Below are 21925 nucleotides of genomic sequence, written 5' to 3'. Positions count from 1 at the left end.
AGTTAATCATTTTTTTAATAAATTAAGTGACTTTTCCTTCTACTAATAAAAAAAATATGAATTAATTTTGTCTTCACTATATATATATATATATATATATATATATATATATATATATATATATCTTGCCACCCTTGAATCAAAATTGTTGCTCCGCCACAAGTAAAAGTTAAAAGCCAGCAAAAATAATGTTACTATATGTACCAAACTCTAGTTAAAGAGTAGTGTTACAGTCACAAACTATTTTACAACATTTTTACAAACTCTTGACGTGGTCAACTTCATATTGCTTTTTATCTAGGCCCACCGTTAACAATATTTTTTCATTTACCAATAACTACTCACCACATCAACAATTTGTAAAAAAAATTGTAAAAATATTTGTATCTCTAGCATTATTCCTAGTTAAAATAGCATTCGCAGAAGAGAATTCTAGAGGAAAGTTTTTAAGTTGTGGTAAATAAAAATAAAATCTTGTGGGTTCTTTGAATGACATGATCTCTAGAGGGAATTTGACATCCCCCTAGAGGGGATTTTAAAATTTTTCATGTGGAATATTCTAGTAATCAAATGAGTATGGGGTATTTGCTTATTTTCAATGGTTAAGAGGGATATTGCATTCTATACTTTAGAGGAAAATTGTAAAATACCCTTATAGATTAAGGGTGGCAGTGCTTTTTTTTCCCCCAAGAAACAATTTTTTTTAAAAAAATTTCTAAAAAATGTAAATAAAAATTATGTAATCAAGTATGTTAAAGTGTATCGAGTGATAAACAAGATACCAGTATTATGTATTGTATAGTATCCCAGTACACTTAAAAGATATATATCGAGTGGGTTTCAATTAGCTCAACAAGTAAAATCTCTTGTCGTCAAGTAAAATATTTGGGATTCTATCCCCGCCTGTACTAAAAACCAATTGGTGTCTTGATTTAATGATAAAGGATATATATCTATTATTGAAATAATAAAAAATATTAATCATATCAAAAATCACATGGTGTGTTATAAAATACTAACAACTAGCCTAGGCTAAATGACCAAAATAGAATTTTGTGAGTGCCCAAGTGTACCATGATTCTCCCCCAAATTCATTTTCAAGTTTTCTATGAACCTATAAATGATCCATATATAAAGAGCTTAATGGATTTTTGGGGACCATCTTGTACTTGAGGTTCAAAAGGAAGTCAATATCTCTCTACCATTATTTTTGTAAAAGTTATATGCAAGTGCCGGGTTGAGCTGGACTTCATCATCTTCTAGTGTTTTTTCCTCATAGAATTTCTCTCTGAAAATTAGTCACTATCAAAAGCTTCGGTGGCATAATATTTGATTGGCTACGATGACCTGGCATACTGCTCTATCCAACCGTAAAATCTCAAATCTTTTTATCACACTTTTCTACCAATAACCTTGCTAATACATACATTTTATGATATCTTTTGAATTTCTGTCATTTTGCTGGTATTTCCAACCAAGCGTATTAGTTGTTTGTCTTGTTTCTGTGTGTCCTTTAGTAACAGCTGCAGAATCAACTAACAGAAAGAACAACCTATTTTCAACTTTATGTTCATGTAAATAGTCTTCCCATGTTCTCTTGTCCCCACCCACCTTCACTGTTGACAATTTCAAAATTGTCTTGAGCAAGAGGGAAATGAAAACTTCGCCACAATTTTTAATACACAATGTGCAAACTAAGAGATCAATGAGAATCCAAAGATACCGACCACAAATAAATCATTTCTGGTGGGCCATTTAGTACAAGGAGGAAAAGAAACAAAGTAACTGAAATTTCTCCTTTTTAGAATATATCATCGGATCCGAGTAGATACATGACTGTATGAACTATGAGCCTAGTTTGTTTTGTTATATTATAAAAGTAATAACAATAAGAGGATCGATCTCTTCTAAATTTTACCAAGTACATTTTTCCCTTTAATCGACTTATATAATTGAGGCTTGCCCACCTGATAATATCCACTGCTCTTCCTTAGTATGGATATGTACCCCACACCAAAACTCTGCACAATCCTGAAACTTACTCCATCCGGCGAGTGGTAATTGACAATGATGCCAGCTGAAATGCACGAGCAAAAAGGATCACCATATCTTGTTTTTTACCCAAAAGAGGAGAAGAACAACAGCAATGACAATCCCAACTGGCGCCCACTTCCGGATCAATGCCTAAAAATTAGATCAATAGAATGGGATAAGAAAACACAACTAGAAGCCAAATCCCTCATTCTAATTTGTTTTCAACAATTCAAAAGACATCAAAAGAGTATAACACATTTAAAACTTGGAACAGAATTTTGCATGGCTAAATAACCTCTTAAATCCGCCCACAGGGGGGGGGGGGGCATAATAAATCAAATCGAGGAAATTGGAACTAGTTTTAAAATATTAAATATAATACTACACTAATTGGTTGTGCAGAAAAAATTGTTCATGAAAACAAAATTCCTGTGCATGTTATTAAAAGTTTTAGAATCATGCTGTGCTGAGTTGCTAAAATAGTTTTAAATACCGGACCGGACCAACAAGTTCAACCGGATACCGGACCTAAGTCCAGTTCATTCTCTTTTGGAACAACATGCTCAGCTTCCTTTAAGTACTTCTTTGCTACTTCTAGAGAATACAGTCACTTTATTGCTTCTAAAAGTAAAATATCGACACTTCCCATCTCTTTTTTCTACAAGTAACGCATTCATTAAAATATATAAGGGAGATCCCCTAATGTTACAATCCGAAATTAAGGAGATCTACAAAATATTTAATAATAATAATAAAAGCAACAAACACCAGATTTTGCCTATAACAAGCACTCAGTTAAAAAGATTTTACAAAAATGGACCAAAGTTAATTGGAAAGAAGTTCAACACCATTAAATTTGTGGTTGTTTTGTTCTATCCAAAAATCCACAAAATGCATAAGGTTGCATTTGAATATTATAGTTTAAAATCAAGGACTTTGAACAATTGCTAATATCAATTGCTTTATATAAATTTCACACCAGAAAATTATTTGAGCTTTGGAGATTTTGTTCCAACAAAACATTCATGACGTTATGTGTTTGAAATAATAGTTTACATCTAATCATTTCAAATCCATCCATAAATTTCATCAATACCAAAAAAATACATTCCCTCTCATACTTTTGAATGTCATTTAAACTAAAAATTCAAATTCAAATTCAAATCCCTCATTTTAAATACATCTATTTAAATGAAGCATTTACGAACTGCACTCCAAATTTTTCCACTAACAGGATTCCCAAACTTCCCTTTCTAGCATTATGCAGATAGTAAAGAGTATAAGTAAAAACAACATTTAATACCAAAATATTCAAAAATTGCTCCCTAGTTTCAAACTTTCAATGTTGAGCCTTCTTGGCACCTTTCATAGGCTACTTTATATTTTTATATACAAGTAAAAATATCCTATTGAAATAAAGTGGCCTAAAACCCAAGTATACAGGATGTATACAATAGGCACACCCAAAATCAAGCAAAATTACAATGAAAAATCAGATCTAATAAGTGTGATTATGAAATAGTAAATAATCCTAATGATGTCATCCATTCAAACAAGGCTCTAAAGAACATCAGTTTGAAACATAAGATGGTCCTTTAGCTCCCATTAAAACTTCTACTATTCCATTTTCGGCATACACTGATACACACCACATTAAGTAGCGAGGAATCGCCTTCCAAAAATTTCTATTCCGATGTCTACCAAATCAAAATGCCTACAAGCTAATAAATCCAAAACACCTTTAAGCATCACCTATTGAACCCCAAAAGACTGAAAACCACAGTCCACAATTCTTTAGCAGTAGAGCAACAGAGGGGTAAATGATCAACTGTCTCCCCATCACTTTTACACATGTAGCACCAACTTACCACAATGATATTCCTTTTTCTCATATTGTCTATTGTTAAGATTCTCCCCAATGCAGCAATCCACAAAAAGAAAACAACTTTTTCTTGGAAATTTAGGCTTCCAGACGCATTTCTAGGGGAAACTCATATTGCCATTAGATGCTATAAATCAATAGTATGATTTAACATCAAATCCTTTTTATGCATATGGCTTCCAACAAAGCTTATCCTCTCCACTGCCTTGCACTAAGTACAATAAATTAAATCCAAAAAAGAAAATAAGGCCTCCAACTCCTTGTCATGTATCTGTCTCATAAAATTCAAAGCCCATTGCACAGAGTTATTACAAAACAACATATGATCTGGTATTGAAGTTTCCCCATCACATCAGATATTGTACTAGCGGAGACTCATGAGTTTTATTTTCTGTTTTGGGCCCTTTCTTTATTTGGTTTAGAATTTCTTAACCAACTTTATTCATCATCAAGAATCCTAGTCTTTCTAGGAAAACACTATTTACGAGTCCTAGTCCTTGTTGGATTAGAATTGGAAATTGTCTATAAAGAATCTTTATGTACTCAATAAAGGACATATAGATGATTTTAATAAAATTCCAGCAACTTATTTTAAGTGTGTGGTCACATTCTCCTTCTTTAGTGTGATAGCTTAGGAAAACTTAGGTGTTTTTTCCTAGGATTTATCTCACTTTGTTTCTCATTCAATTCACTATCTTACACTAAACAACCATCAAACTTATTAGAAATATGGTTAAATGATTAAATTCACCATTTCCTAACATCTTAAGCTTTTTCCTTGGATTTATCTCACTTTGTTTCTCATTCAATTCACTGTTTTAACACTAAACAACCATCAAACTTATTAGAAATATAGTTAAATGATTAAATTTACCATTTCTTAACATCTTAAGCTTTTGGGACAATCGATAATTTAAACTGTATCAGAGCAAGAGATCCTAAATTCGATCTCTGGCTTACTCTACCACCCACTTAACTAAGCTTTTAGGACATTCGGTAATTTAACAAAATTAATAAAAGATTCAATCTTATTATTCCTAAACTCTTAAACATTAAACCCTCATCAAGAACCTTAATTTAATGTTGAACTCATAAAGGTCCTATATCAAAATTGGTGTCAAAACTCATTAAGGCTTATTTTGTGCGTCAAACATGTAAGTACCTTACTAAATGGTCAATTAAAAAGAAGAAATCGCCAATTTTTAATTTAATTGCTAAAATTACTTCACAAAAAATTTCTCCATCCATGAAAACTTTCAGATTTCTTAAATCCCAAGGGATTTTTACTTCTAAAATTAAACTTCCAGAGTATCACCTGAAAATTAATAATTCTTAAGTAAAACACAATCCCAGAATACACAATATTTCACAAATGCTTTGCTAATACCCAACATTTCATAGTTTGGATAAGGAGGTGACGGAAGGTCGATTGTTTGGATTTAGTGTGGGTACCTCCACAGGTGATCACTTACAGGTAACTCATCTTTTCTTTGCAGATGATATGTTGGTTATGTGCGGTTCTGATATCGACCAAATATATTTGTGCCTAATTTTGTCATGGTTTGAGATTGTATCGGGATTAAAAATTAATTTGGATAAGTTTGAACTAGTTCCTATGGGAGTGGTTCCAAATTTTGGGATGCTAGTAGATGCGTTGGGTTGTAAGCAGGGCTCACTTCCTATGAAATATTTAGGTCTTCCATTGGGTGCAAAATGGAAAAGAGGTTAGTAGGATGGATAAGATTGTATCTATCCAAAGGGGGGAGGCTTACTCTCATAAAAAGTACTTTATCCAATTTACCTACTTATCTCCTTTCCCTTTTTCCAATTCCAGCAGATATAGCATACCGTATAGAACAACTTCAACGAAATTTTCTTTGGGGTGGTCTGGGAGATGATTCTAAACGTCACTTGATGAATTGGTCCAATGTATGCTCTCCTATCCAATTTGGAGGTCTAGCAATTTGAAATTTGAGATACTTTAATGAAGCACTATTGGGAATATGGTTGTGGAGATTTGGGTATGAGAGAGAAGCGTTATGGAGAAAGGTTATATGGGCTAAATATGGAGTTGAGGAGGGAGATTGGTGCTCTAATTTTGTTCCAAGCTCTTATGGGGTGAGTTTATAGAAAACTATTAGTAGTGGTTGGTCTAATTTTTCTTGCTACATTCAATTTTAGATTGAAGATGAGACTAGAGTGAAATTTTGGCATGATGTTTGGTGTGGAGATAATCCTTTGAGTATGTGTTTTCCAGATTTATTTAGAATCAGTAATGATAAGGAAGCTTATGTGGCTGATCTCATGCAGTTTCCTAATAGGGTTCTTTTTTGGAACTTAGAATTCCTGCTAGAAATTCATGATAGGTAATCACATTTTTTGTCTGTTTTTTGGAATGTTATATATGGAGTCTCATTGAGAGGTATTGGTGAGAATAAGATGTGTTGGACACATGCAAAGAGTAAGGGCTTTGAGGTAAGCAGTTCCTATCAGGCTTTGTTGGGTGTATGTACTTAATCCTTCCCTTGGAGAAGTGTTTGGAAGCAAAAGGTTCCTTCCAGAGTTGCGTTTTTTGTTTGGACTACAGCTTTAGCAACTATCTTGACTATTGATAACTTACTTAAGAAGAAGGTGTTGATACTAGGTTGGTGTTATATGTGCAAAAGTAATGGAGAATCGGTAGACCTTTTTTTTACTACATTGTCCTATTGTTTATGAGTTGTGGTCTATGGTGTTCACCTTGTTTGGTATCCACTAGGCGATGCCAAAGATTGTGGTTGAGCTCCTTGCTTGTTGGCAAGGAAATTTCGGTCATCATCATAATGGTGTTATTTGGATGGTTGTCCCTCATTGTTTGATGTTGTGCATTTGGTAGGAGAGAAACAACCGATGTTTTGAAGATTCTGAAAGAACTATAGCTGATTTAAAACTTTTCTTCTTTAAAACTCTATCGGATTGGATGTCTATCATAGGAAGTCATTCTATTTTTTCGGTCTATGATTTGATGGATGCTTGTAATTTATGTATTTGATTATTCTAGTCCCCTGCTGTATACTTCCTGTATACTCGGGTTACTCATTATTAAGTATTTATATAAAATTTCTTTTACTTGTAAAAAAAAAAAAAAGACATGTCATCGTTTATTTCAATTGGCATTGTTTCAACAAGTTCAACTTCAAGCGAGTGTAAATTAGTAACAGATTAGTTCTTAGTGGAGACACTAGACTATGCTATTTTGGTGTTGATGACACACCACAAATACTTACAAAGAATAAAACTCCATTATTTCAAAACTTCTGAAAACATTACCTACATGCCAAGCATGGTCCACAACTTGTTGATCTTACAAGAAAACACTAAGGGTATGTTTGGTAACTGTTTTTTCCTCTTATTTTCCGTTTTCAAAAACAATTTTCTATTTTTGAGACGAAAAAACTTGTTTGGAAGCCCAAAATGGATAGAAAACAAAAATTGTTCTCAAAACTCAATTTATGAAGAAAACTGAAAACATGCAAAAGACTGTTTTCAATTTCTAGTTTTCAAAAGTCAATGAAAATATGCATTTAATTTAATGAATCTATCTCATTTAATGAGTTAGTATTAGAGTTCAAATCCTAATAACAACATATTTTAATATTTTCTATTTTTTCTTCAAAAAATTATTTTTTTAATTTCAACTAACCAAACATGTTTTTTATTTCAAAAATACAAGAAAATTGTTTTTTCTTTATATTCCCAAAAGCAAGTTTTTGAAAATAGAAAATAAAAACTGTTACCAATCATAACCTAAGTTTTTATCACAAAGAAGGTAAGGATTAATATGCATCAGAAGAACCTTTTTTTCCTTAAGTTAAACAAGCTTTGACAGAAACAACAAGACTAAGTCTAGGGTGAATCCTTACTAATCCCGTGAAAAGCAGAGACAGTGGAAAACTAAGTGCAAAAAAAAGCATTAAAGAAACATAAACGGTAGCACAAGTACTAGTACTACTATGTTGTCACAATAAAACTACCAATTAAAGATTAGAACATGGTATTTGTGTAGCAGCAAATGGGAAAAATGAGCAATAAAGAAAAGACTGACCTGTCGATTTAGATCTCTTGCCTTATCAGCATATATGCGAGATTCAGAAGTCAAACGACTGGACATCTCACTAACATCTGCATAATGAGAAAAAGAAAAACATACAATCAGTATATGCAATATAATTAGTACATTATATGATAACTCATTTTTTTCCCACTAACATCTGCATCATTAGAAAAAGAAAAACATACAATCGAAGTATGCATTATAATTAATACTTCAAATGATAACTGATTTTTTTTGGCTAGGTAAAGAGGGGGGACGGGTGCTGATGGGGTTTGAACCCCAGTGCCCAGGCACCACAAGAGGTGCTGGAACCACTGGGGAATCCCTCAAACCCCATCAAATGATAACTGAAAGTCATATTAGAAAAACATCAAATATTAGCATCGGCCACAGTGGCAGAGACAAAAGTTTTTTAGGAGCCAAACATATCAATAATTTTTAAATCCACAAAATAACACAAACACATTATCCATGCCTTTATATATCCCTCTTAAAATGGAAAATGAAAAATAGTTTGTTTTCGGAAAAGAAAAGGAGCTTTTACTAAAGAGATTTACTCATATATTTTTGGAAACATATACTTCTAATGCTCCTAAAGTTAATGAGTTATATATGACTACAAAAGTGAATATTAAAAGAAACAATGAGACATTAATACTTCAAATGAGTGCTTGTATAATTTTCTTTTAATATGAAGGGGAGCATCAAGTAAAATTTACACATATTCTAAAACTTTTATTAGTAAAATAGATGGGAGGGAGAAATTTGAAAAACTAGGGGTCATGGGACCCCCTCCCTCCACCCTTGGACTATGAAGCACGAGGGAGTTTCCTGATTCGGGTGCGGGACTCGGCAATTTTAAAAAAAATAGAGTGCGGGTGCGGCGATTAAAAAATTATTAAAAATATTTTTATTTATATATTTTATATATTGCTAAGAATGCTTTTTCATATAATAATAATAATAGAAAAATAATAATAATAATAATAATAATAATAACAATAAAATAAATAGATAGTAATAAGTACACAAAAGTTTTTGACACTTGAATTATTGACAAAGTTATTAAAATAGATGAAACTTCCTATAAATAAATAAATAAATAAATATGTGGCTTAGTGGCTCACATATTTGGTCAGCCCAACAACAAAATAAAGGATATATGTGGCAGGTATTAAAATAGGTGTAGCTTCCCATTAAAAAAAAAAAAAAAAAAAGGGAAGATGTGGCTTAGTGGCTCACGTGTTTGGTCAGAGAGGCACAAAAAACAAAATAAAGCCTTTTAAGTTGTTAACAAAGGCATTTAACAAAACTTATCAAAAAAAGAAACAAAACAGAAGGCTGGGCTTTGGCGAAAAAAAAAAAAGGAAGAAGAAGAAGAAGAAGAAGAAAGGGGTTAAGGCAAGTGAAATTGTGATGGCGACAACGGCCATCTTGTATCAATATCCACCGGTATTTTTGGTTTAAGTTTTTTTTTTTTTCTTACTGGCCAATTTCCTTTTTCCGGCCCAAACACTCCGATATTCGGCCGATACGATCCCATTCAGCCCGAATCGGCCCGGTTCAGGTCGAATCCGGAAACGACAAAAAAAAAATATATATATATATATATATATATATATCCAATGCCTGGGCAGCGGCGTCGCCCACTGCACCCCGCGTCGGGCCGCATAGGACTTCGATACAGCGACCCTATAGCCGCGTCAGTGCTTTCTAACCCTTGGACAGTCACATATATTCTTTTGTGCCATAGTATTCTATCCAAATTTGTACTCTTTGTTACCTTGAAAATCATACTAATGGCTTTCTTCTTAAATTGAGTTTTAACAGGAATGATAAGATATTCCATCCAACGCTAAACAAACCAAGAGATAATATTGCTCATGGTTGTAAGCCAACACTTCCTTTTTTTTTTCTTTTTTTTTTTAATTGGTAAGAAAACTTGTATTAAGAAAAGACTACTTCATTATGTTCAAACAACAGAAAAGAAAAAAAACAAAACAAAACAAAACAAAACAAAAAACAAAAACTATGTACAAGAAGAAAGGGAATCTAAAAACAATGGAATGGATTCACTAGAAGTAAAGCCCACGCATGAGACTAATCAAACAAGGTCCCTGAAAATAAAGCTAAAAGCTGATCCCCGTTAAGCTCCATGTCCTCAAAAATATGACTATTGCGCTCCCCCCAAATAATCCACATCACACAATGTGATACCAAATTCCAAATATTCAAACACTGCTTCCCCAACCAGCTTTTCCATCCTGCTAATAAATCAATAAACTTGTTGGGTAAAACCCAAGCAACACCAAATAGTCAGAGCAAGACTCCATAACCAAGAAACTTCACCACAGTGCAACAAAAGGTGATCAACACTCTCCCCACTACACCGGCATAGACAACACCAATCCACAATTGGAACACCCCTTCTCAAATAATCACCTGTAAAAATGTTCCCCCATGCAGCTGGCCAAACAAAGGACACTTGACGTGGGGCCTTCACACCCCAAATTCTTTTCAAAGGACAAGAAAAGTGGTAGAGTTAGAACCCCTCAAAGTACCAAAAAAGGATTGTGTCAAAATCCCCCTTTGACTTCAACCCCCACCTCATCCTATTCCCGTCCTCATTTGGAGGATTCTGCGACTCCAAAGCATGAAAGAAAACCACGTTGGAACTATATATTCCAACTCTGCCCTTCCTCACCATATGACTCACCAACATATCAGCCACAAAAGCCTCCCAAGAAGTAGCAATCTCAAACAAAATCGGGAAAGTTATTTTCAACAGCTGCTCCCCACACCAGCAATCATGCCAAAACCGAAACCTACTCCCCAACCCAACCTCAAAATAAGTGAACTTACTGAAACTCTCACACCCCATCTGTATAACTTGCCATAAACCACACCAATGTGAAACTCTTTGCAACATGGAGTACCAGCCCCCCCATTCCTCCCCAAATTTCAAGGCTATCACACACATAAACACATCTCCTCAACCCATACCGCCACAACTACTTACCTAGAAGGGCTTATTAAAGGTATTAATTTTCCTGATACCCAACTCACCATCAGCCATATGATAACACACCTTATCCCACCCTACCAAATAAATTTTTTGCTCATCTGCTAAACCTCACCGAAGAAAATCTCTTTGTAACTTCTCAATCCTATTAACCACTCTAGTAGAAATGGTGAACAAAGACAAATAAGTGGGAATGCTCGAAAGCGTACTCTTAAGGAGGGTCAGGCAACCCCCCTTAGAAGGATATATTTTCTTCCATCTTCCCAACCGTCTTTCCAATTTCTCCAAAATCGGATTCCAAACAAAGGAGGACTTATAGGAAGCTCCCAATGGCATACCAAGGTAAGGCATAGGCAAACTCCCAACCTTGCAGCCCAATATATCAGCTAGTGTCTAGATTATCCACATCACTAATCTGAACCATCTCACTTTTACTAACATTAATCCTTAGCCCTATAACCATTGTAAATCAAGTCAGCAACATCCTAATATGAAGAATGTGCTAACACTGGTGTCACTGAAAAATATAGTATCATCTGCAAATAACAGATGAGATACACATAACTCATCACCTCCCACTCCATGCACCTTGAAAACCCTGATAATACCAGCCCCCTCCATCCATCTAAGTAATCTAGTAAACACTTCCATCATTAAGAGAGAAAACATGGGAGAAAAAGGATCCCCTTGTCTTAAGCCTCTCGTATTATGTAAAAAACCGGCTCGAGAACCATTAACTAATTCTGAAAATTGGACAGAAGATATACATACATGTATCCATTGCCACCATCTAGCTCCAAAACTCATCCTCTCCAACAAGTAAAGCAACGCCTCCCAATTTACATGATCATAAGCTTTTTCTATGTCTAGTTTACAAATTACACCCAATATCTTTCTCTGAATCCAACTGTCAGCGCACTCATTTGCAACCAAAACTGAATCCAAAATCTGACTACCACCACCCCCCCCCCCCCACACAAAAGCATTTCAAAATTCAAAAACGAGGCCATCCAATACCCCTCTCAAACAATATGCCCTTGGCCAAGATCTTATAGACACTACCCACCAAACTAACTGATCTAAAATCTCTTACATTAGAGGCTTTATGTTTCTTCAGAATAAGAGAAATAAATGAAGCATTCAAGGACTTCTCAAATTACCATATTCGTAAACTCCTCAAAGAAAGCTAAAATATCACTCTCCACGACCCTCCAGCAATGATGAAAAAATGTCATTGTGAACCCATCTAGTCCCGAAGCTTTATCCCCCTCCATATCATGCATAACCTGTAGAATTTCCTCCTCAAATCTCTGTTCAAGCAACCCATTCTCCACTACCCCAATATTATCAAAATTCAAGTCATCCACCACCAGTCTCCATGTCTCTGTCTCCATATACAACTTCTGATAAAATCCCACCTGGTCAATCATCTTTGACTCCTCTTCATATACCACACCATTCGCCTCTAAATTACCCAAATGGTTATTCCTTCTATGAGAATTTTCCATCCAATGGAAAAACTTAGAGTTGTTATCTCCCTCCTTAAGCCAAAACTCTAGATTTCTATCTCAACGATATTTCCTCCAATAAAGCCAACTTCTTCACTTCTGATGTCACTCCATCCCTTTCCATCTTCTCTGCTAGTGTGAGCCCATTAACCCCATCCTTCTCATATAGCCTCACCAACTCCTCCAACAACCTCTTCTTATTCACCCCTACAGTTCCAATTTCCCTTATATTCCACCAACGAACGTCTTCCTTCAAAGCTTTCAACTTCTTAGCTAGCACAAAACTAGGCATGCCCTGGAAAGAATATCGACTCCGAGAATAAGATGATTTCATTACCAAAGATATACAATACAGAACAAAACCCAGAACAAGCAGCTAAGCTGCTAACAAGGAAACGAAAAAATCAACACTGGTCAAGACAGCATACTACCAGACCAGAAACTACCCAACCCAACTAAAAAAATATACCTACAGTCAACACACAGAACAGAACAAACCAGCCCAAATCAACCAGAACTTCAAGTTAATTTTCAAGTCAGTACAAAGCTTCTTAACTCTAGCAGAACATTTCTCAGGAATGAAAGCACCAGCTCTCCAACTAACCTCATTAAGGATAATTCTAACCAACTCTTCCTTTGAGACCAGAGGGCCTTGATGCCTTAATTGGCTAGTTATTATGAGCCAGGATTTCTCTTCTCATATTTGTTTAGATTATGTTCAAGGTGACAAATATAAATTGTCAAGTGCAACATTTGCTCTTCCATGTTGATACAAGGGAAAATTAAGACTAAAATGCCAGCAGTTTCTTCCTTTTCAACCCAAAACCACATCCCTTCTCTCATACATTTTAAAACTCTTCAAAAGATTTTCTCAATCTTTTGACAGCAACTAACTCTTCCAAACCAACATTCAAACCCCCAATCTGTTGCTGCCAGGAAATTTCCAGCAACCAGTTCCTCTAAAAACATAACCCACCACTTATTATTATGTACAACATCCATGATCTGGATGATACAAAGCTTCAAGAAAAAAAAATTACAAAAAGCTTCCCTACATCACTGGTTGTGTCACCTTGGCATCTTTTAGGGAGATTGAGAATGCTTATCAGGAGAACAAATCAAATAACCAGGGAAAGGCCAGCTGGAGAATTGAAATAAAGTCAGGTCCAAGAACTCATCAAGGAAAGAGGAAAGTGGTAGTGAAATGTTTTAAGATTCAAAAGCAAATTGTGAATGCGGTTCAATAAAACAATTTTTTGCTTTATGATGAAAGCTTGCCAAATCATAGCCACATGCAATGCAATACAAATTGTTTTTCATTTAATTTGGCACAACCTGCAAATTTAACCAAGTGTTTATTAAATGCAGCAGTCCATGTTGGGGGAAAAAAGAAGTCAACCAACAAACTAGTAATGAACAAGACCTCGCTTCAACATTAATCATATAAACAGGAAGTTTCATAGTGTGAGAGAGAGAGAGAGAAGAAAGCAAGGGAACTTACGGTCCAACTTTTCACCAACACCAAGAACTTCTTGCACATTCCGGGTCATTATTTGCTGAACTTCATAGAGTTCATCATTCAACTTTGCAATATTCCGTTGAGAGCGGGTGTCCAAATACAATTTCTTAATTTTCTGTATATATGTATCTAATAACCCCCACCCCCCAAAAAAAATAAATAAATAAATAAAATTAGAGATGAAGGAAGAGATATCTAGCAACAAACACATACTAATTCGTGAAGAACTATTTTAACTTAGAAAAATAGTACTAAGGAAAGGAAACGTGGTTAGTTTCCAATGAAGTAATACCAAATTTAATGAATGCGTAAGGTCTAGCTGCAGTTTCAATTTGATCCCCATTGACTCTCTCAAACTCATTCTTGAGCTCTTCCAAGTACTGAAAAGCTAATTTTTTTGGATAAGAACGATCACACATAGTCAGATAACAAACACGGCCTTCAATGATGTAGCTGAATACTTGTGTCAAGGTGTCCAAGTTACAAATGGCATAGAAGGCAAGAAGGTATAATCTCATGAAACTCAAATGTTTAGAAAACTAAATGTCATGGGTTTTTCATAGATTAAAAGACAACATGTTCTTAATAGAAAATATCGTCATGCTGTCGTAGTTTTATCCTATCAAGGAAACTGTACAACCGCTGAGCCCAACCCACTACCAAACAATACTTTTCAACAAGCCAATAATCCACCACTCTTTTAGATATAGCCCACCACACCCCAAACAAACATAGAATCATGTCCAAAATTCTTTTTTACATTAAAATGGAGGAGCAAATCATTAGAGGTTTCCCCCCTCTTCTTACACCTGCAGCACCAATCTATCACTATTATATGATTTTCAGGATCAGGATTTTCCCTAATGCTACTGAGCAACAAAAGTCACTCTCATAGGAGCCTTGGTCTTCCAAATACTCTTTTCCACAGGAATGCGGAGCCTTCACAAGAGCTCTCAAAACTTCATAGAGATTTGTAGCCTTTGGAAGGAATCCAGCACAGTTTGTCTTCTCACCCCACCCCTTATGGGATTTTACCATTTCCTTTCACACACCTCTAACTGTGCTCTGGCATCTAAATGGTCATAACCATTGCAAACCTTTTTTCCAACCAAAAAAAAGCCAGACTCTAACAAGTGGAGACATTACAGTACCAACTTAGTACCAAGATATTCTATTCTTGGTAAAGAACATCCTTATATTTGACTGGCATGCAATTTCAAAGCAAATAGAAAAGACACTTAAGACAGATAATTAAGTTGAAATCAGAATGCAAAAAGAGTTTAGAAAAATAAACAAGAAAATGGACAAAGTAAGAGATGGTGGTTCCATCCATATGACACAACTTGTAAATTTTTAACAATATAGTAAGTGACAACAAATATCAGGATACTGGAATATATAGGGACCAGTTTCTATCGACATTCTTGAGGATTCGTTATGGCCCCTTGACAAATTTTTGAATATGGATTTAGCCTGCTGCTTGTAGAATTCATCTTGTGGATCCCGACCTGCATCCAGCCCTTCTGCTAATGGTAGGCCATCAGTAACACGAGCTATCATGGTTAACTTCACCATATCTCTAGCCTCTCCAAACTATGTCCAAATCAGTAACCCTCTGCCAGACAGGAAGTACGACAGTTTAGCATGGAAGATAAGCACATTAAAGTCAAATAATATGGGTTAGCCAATCAAATACTGAGAACATAAACCACTTCAAGATGCGTAAACGCTGACCAAATGAATGTCCAGCTAGCAAAATTGCTTCACTCCCTTTCCTAGAAAATAAGGACTAAATCATAAACGTTTTTAAAATAAAAACATCAACAAGGAATAATTCCCTAATAACACCATCTAAAACTTACATGGATTCACATATATAAAAAATTTATAAAAAAAAAAATCTACAAAATTTACCTAAGAAAGTATACAACTAATTATTGTCTAATTAAAGCAAACATATTTCTTCCATCAGTTTGACTAAGAAGAGAGAACTTGAGGCAAAGAGATGGAGCAAGTAATAGGTGAATATCTAAAGGTTATGTCAAGGATTGAATGGAAATATGCACAGTTAACCACATTCATAGCCAATCTCATAAGACCTTCAAAATTCAAAGTTAATGTACAATATGACACACACACACACACAGATATGTGGCAGTTGATAGGTTGGATACCCCTCAGTTTCTTAATTCTGTATACCGCAAAGTGAACCAATATTCTCAGTTTTGGATTATTTATTTGTCAAACCCCAACGGAGAATAAAATAGAACACAAAACTGTAAGCTCTCAAGCAGTGGGAGGAGCCAAGGGCTCTGACTGCATGCCTGTTGAAGAATGAGCCGACAACTTATAGGCAATGGCTTGGTTAAGCGAACCCACCAGAGCACTAAATTAGAATGGGAGATTTACCACCACATGATTGCATTTCTTTGCTTGGTTCTTTTGGTTGATTATAGACTTTGTCTACACCCCCTACTACTACTTCATGAAGATGAAGATCATCACAAAGAAGGTTTGGATATTAGATTGGTATTATATGTGCAAGTGTAATGGTGAATATGTTGACAATCTCTTTCTTCAGTGTCCAGTTGCTATGGATTTGTGGTCTACGGTTTTGGGTTTATTTGGAGTAAGCCAGGTTATGTCGTAGTCAACTGTGGGGCTCCTAGCTTATTGGCAAGGTAGGCTTGGACGTCATCGAAATAGTCTTATATGGTTAATTGTTCCTTATTGTTTAATGTGGTGTCTTTGGAGGGAAAGAAATAGTAGGTGTTTTGAAGATAATGAGAGATTCATGCCAGACCTCAAGTTATTTTTCTTTAGAACTTTATTGGATTGGTTTTCTGCTTTGCTAAACCAATCATTCTCTTCTTCTTTTTATTTTCTTGATTCTTGTAATTTTTGTACTTGATTTCTTGACCCCTATACACTCCCTGTATTCTAGGGTGTCCCTTTTTTGATATCAATAAAACTTATTACTTATCAAAATATCATCACAAGAACAAAGAATATAAATCATTCTTATCGGTCACTAACTTTTTCAATCTTAAACAACCACTATTTCATCCCACAACTCCATAAATATCTGCCACCCCTTCCCCCAAAAAAAGAGTTAGTTCCACAAAGCATCTCACCGTAATTTAAGATAGTACAAGAACTAAAATGCAACTTATGGAGCACTTAAGGGTTACTTACAGACCAATTTAATTTCCATGAAGATCATATTCGATATCCCAAGGTTGATGTTACCTTATGCATTATAGAGAATTGACAATAATAAGGCATTTCAAAATGGTATAGAAAGTAGTTCTACACGCACTCATATATTCTAGGTAAACAAAGACAAGAAGAATTTGAAAAGAGAGAAAGGTGAGCAATAGAAAATAAAAAGTCATATCTAGTGCACAAAGCTCCCACTTCAATAGGTTTTGGGAGATATAATTGGTACACAACCTTATCTCTTTTTAAAAGGCTGATTTCAGACTCAAACCCTCGACATGTGCTTTGGGTGAAAGGCACTTGCCATTGCAAGGTGAGCACTAAAAAATGAATAATAACATTACATTTTAAGTTAATACCAAGGACTATAGCAAATATATATATATATATATATATATATATATATATCCTTGGATCAGTCACAAATTATCTTGTCCATGTAAGGATCAATCAAAAGAGCATAGAAAGAGCATTATATTAATCTTAGTTTGATCTTCTTTAAGGTAGGTTTCTGACTGTCAACCCCACAATTCAGCCCTCTTACACTCTAGGAAATGATCTTTATATTCACGGACTCAATTGTATTCCCTCTCCTTTCTATTACTATTCCTCTCTAATCCTTTGGCATCATAGTCCAATCTTTTTTTTTTATAGTTAATTAAAATTTTATAGATAAGAAAAGTACAATGTGTTTACAATAGTAAACCCACTGCACTTGAAACGGATACAAACAAATCAAAGAGGAGCTAACAGAAATAAGGAAATTAGACATGGATATACAATGTGTAAAACCCCAAACACGAGACCACTCAAACAAAATCCCAGCTAGCAAAGACTTCAATAGATCTACAGGTCTATCAATATCTTCAAACGTTCAAGAATTGCGTTCCCTCCAAATCGAAACCCCATATATATTATAGTTTGGAGAAAATCTTATGTTAGGTTAATTTGATTAATCCTAACACCGATTCTACTATACTTAAATCATAGTACGCAAATTACACATGAACCCCCACAAGGGTTAAAAATTGCAAATTTAAATAAAATCTGGACTATATATTTCACTACTCCCCTCAAGTTGAGGTGAAGATATGGTACCCGCACAGCTTGCTTAGAATGGTATAAAAAATCTACTTGAGAGTCCTTTGCTATTCAGGTAAAGGCCCGTAATACACGATTGAGTTTTAATACTGTATACTGTTCTAGAATGAATCAATAAAAACCTATCAAAAAGAGCAAAAATAATGTTTAGGAGGTATTTATCAATTGATATGGTTATGGTCAGGGTTCATGTTCATTTCATAATGAGTTGGTGTGGCAATGTGCATACTGGGTTTTTCCATTTTCATTCATAGAGCTTGTTTCAGGTGGGCCTTTCTCTTCTTGATTTGTGTTCAATTCTATCAACCCCAGCCTTGTCCCAAATGCTAATTTTGTGATTATCATGTTTATTTTGTATTACTTCTGGTTTTTTTTTTTTTTTGTTCTAATTACCTTATGTATTAAGTTTTTATAGGGCTGGACTTGGGTTCAGATGGATAATATAGGAAATTTGGCAAAATATAAGGGGCATCATGAGGAATTAGATAAAAAATTTCAAGTATCAGTAATCCATTCCCCTCTTTTCCCTCCTACTTAAACTCTCAAATAAGGTATGGACTTCCATTTCATTCTTTATAAACTCTCAAATGTGATTATGGAAGGAACATTCTTTAAATATTCTATTTGTTCCATTCCTCCCCTTCCCAAACGAATTGGAAGCTTTTTATTTTGCCATTACCAGTCTTTTTTTAACACAAATGTATTAACCTAAAAGAAAGTGGAAACAAGAATAGACAAGTATACACATTGACATTAAACATAAAAATACTAATAATAATTTTACATTTTACTGCATTTCAAATTCACTCTGCATGGATTATTCCATTTTCATGTTTTCATGGAAGCTTTACATCCTCTATGTTACCTTGCTCCCTATCCTTTCTACTTTGCTTCATTTAGGGTTATAATAGCCCAAGCCCACTTGCACCTATGAAACTTACATCCTACCCTTGTACATGTTGTACTAGCATTATTTGACCTAGGAATTTGTGCCTATATATGTAGGCCTCTCTATATACAGTTGAATGTGTAATGAAGGATCTTAGCCCTCTCATTTACGTTCTTGAACTTGAAATTACTTCCTCCTTGATTGGATATTATCTAAAACAGCTAAGTATTGGATATTATCTAGCACAACTAAGTATGCCTTAGATCTACTTTTTTTCATACATGTCTCTCCAATAGAAAGATTGCTGATACTCCTATAAAGACTAACGCATGCCTCACTACTCATGATGGTAAACCACTCCAAGATGTCACATTGTGCCAACAACTGGTTGGGAACCTTGCGTATCATATTGTCACTTGAGCTGATATCTCTCCTATGTTCATCAAGTCCGTCAATTTATGGAGTTCCTCACTCCACACACTTTGCAACTGTTCTCTGTATTCTCATCTATGTCAAGCGTAAATTGTTTCACAGCCTACATTTCTCCCCTTGGTCCTCTTTGGTACTTCAAGCTTAAACCTATGCTGACTAGGTAGGAGACCCTCTCAATTGCCATTCCACCACAAAGCTCTGTTTCCTCATTGTTGAATCTCTTATCTATTGGTGTAGAAAGAAATAAATGATTCAAGCCCGTTCTAACACTGGGACTGAGTATCGAGCCTTAGCTGTTACTACCTCTAAACCTTTTTAGTTACACTAGCTTCAGCCATTATAGTGCATTGTAGTAACAGAATTGACATCCTATCGTCCATAACAATGTCTTTCATGAGTGATCAACTTTCAGTTTGTACACATCACCTACTCCGGGGCACTCAATAGCTTTGTTCCATCTCATCCTAGAATGAGCTTGTTGACATCTTCACTAAATCCCACCCACCAGGCCGTTTCATTATCCTGTCTCTAAAACTCACCTTGAGTTTGAGTTTGAGGGGGGTTGTCCGAGTTATATTAGTTTGAGCCCACTAATGGGCCCAAGCCTGTTGTACTACCCTTATATTTGTTGAACTAGCATTATAAGACTTGAGGATCTCTCTCTCTCTCTCTCTCTCTCTCTCTCTCTCTCTCTCTCTTTATATATATAATTTTTCAATTGTTCTTTTACAATTTTCATAAAGTAAAAATGAACACAGACGCATATATAGTAACACCAAATTGTTTCATTTTGCAATCAAAATTTCTACAGAATTAAGAAAAGCGTGGACCAACACTGATAACCCATAATGGAGAATAACAAAAAGCAGCATGAATGACCTTTTTAATCTGATGAAAACATATAAATGAGCAACCAAAAAAACAAAAAAACAAAATCTTTGGAAGCATTTGAAGAAGTTAGTTAAGGTTTTAGCAAGCAACCAGATAGACATGCTGATCCATAAACATAAATTTGTCACTGTAAAATGTATGTGCAACAAACAATACTGAAAACCAGATTTCGTAAATAAAATATGAAAACCCACTTCCTCTTCATCATCATCCAATGCCTTAATACTTTTTCATATTTCATTTTTCTATAACATACATCGTTTCGTCCATAGCAATTTGGAAAACTAATCAGACACTCAAGAAAATATTAAATAAAAATCGGAAAAAAGATATTTTGATATTTTGATAGACAGCATGAGATGAAATGGAATCAAAATTTATAAAGCAATTAATTTTGAGAGGAATTATAAAATTCATAGCGAGAAAGAGAAATAAAAATATCGAGGAAAACCTGGTGAACTTGACTGCGAAGCGTTTCGAAATCAAAATTTCGCTTTCTTTTCTTCTCTTTTTCTTTTTTCGTCAATTTGAAATTTGGTAGAAACCACACCCAATAGAGAGAGAAAGAGGGTTCAATTTGAATTTATATATAGCTTTCGACTTTTTCACTTTTTAACTGCACTCCCTCTTTTAATTGCTCCGTACTCGTGTCGTACACACGCAAGAAGGATGGACAGCTTGGGATTAATGTCACCCTAGTCGGCAAGCTGTTTAAATATGCACGAAAATAGTAATAATAGTGTTTTAAACCGGTTTATAATATATTTTGTAGGGAGTCTAAATTTTCCTGCTCCACTCTATACTCCACCAATAAAAACTTACCACGTATTCACCGCATTAATTAAATACTACCATTTATTGACTTATTAATGCTACCGTTATTAATTAATAGTAGTATTTAATTAATGTGGTGAATACATGGCAAGTTTTTATTGGTGGAGTATAGAGTGGAGCAGGAAAAGTGGGACAAAAGATTTGGACTCTTTTGTAGGCAGAATCTAATCTTTATAGTTGTAAACTGAAGTTAAAAAAAGTGGACACTCGACACACACAACAACTAATATGGGATAAAAATCTCTATGCCTACAACTTACTATGTGAGCAAATTATAACAAAAGTTATGCATTACTTTGTTCACTCATGTGCGTCTCTTTTTCTTTTTTCTTTCTTTTTTTTTATTTTTTTTGGTAAAATATGCAGCACTTTATTACTTTTCATACAATGAATTATTGATATCTTCAAGAGTTTTATAGCTTTTTTTTTTTTTAATAGAGGGTTTCAACCTATGGTTGAAAAAGTGTAGGTAGAGATTGAACTATAAATTTTTTATTCAAT

General features: G+C 34.7%; 1 protein-coding gene across 2 annotated transcripts; it reads right to left on the bottom strand.

Moving 5' to 3' along the window:
• Window positions 1-1768: 1768 nt before the first annotated feature.
• LOC142642176 (25.3 kDa vesicle transport protein SEC22-1-like) lies at window positions 1769-21178 on the bottom strand. Of its 2 annotated transcripts, XM_075816530.1 has the most exons (7): window positions 21042-21177; window positions 15793-15833; window positions 15449-15673; window positions 14351-14511; window positions 14041-14187; window positions 8001-8077; window positions 1769-2184 (listed from the first exon to the last, which is right to left on the bottom strand). In XM_075816530.1, exons 3-7 carry the CDS (start codon window positions 15631-15633, stop codon window positions 2101-2103), a joined length of 654 nt encoding a protein of 217 aa, XP_075672645.1. In that variant the 5' UTR covers window positions 15634-15673; window positions 15793-15833; window positions 21042-21177; the 3' UTR covers window positions 1769-2100. The 2 variants fall into 2 exon arrangements, with proteins under 2 accessions (XP_075672645.1, XP_075672646.1); XM_075816531.1 differs by lacking the exon at window positions 15793-15833 and having other exon boundaries at window positions 21042-21178.
• Window positions 21179-21925: the final 747 nt, after the last annotated feature.

Source organism: Castanea sativa, chromosome 7 (genome assembly GCF_040712315.1).
Source record: "Castanea sativa cultivar Marrone di Chiusa Pesio chromosome 7, ASM4071231v1".
NCBI lineage: Eukaryota > Viridiplantae > Streptophyta > Magnoliopsida > Fagales > Fagaceae > Castanea > Castanea sativa.
This window is presented reverse-complemented; position numbering and strand designations above follow the sequence as displayed.

Bases quoted from the DNA above. Each gene is read 5' to 3' on its own strand.
- LOC142642176 (XM_075816531.1), bottom strand. From the start codon at position 15,633: ATGGTGAAGTTAACCATGATAGCTCGTGTTACTGATGGCCTACCATTA. The intron at 14,512-15,448 runs GTATCCTGATAT...ACAAGTATTCAG, and splicing joins ACTGGTCCCTATATATTCCA to CTACATCATTGAAGGCCGTG. The intron at 14,188-14,350 runs GTATTACTTCAT...GGGGGTTATTAG, and splicing joins TTACGCATTCATTAAATTTG to ATACATATATACAGAAAATT.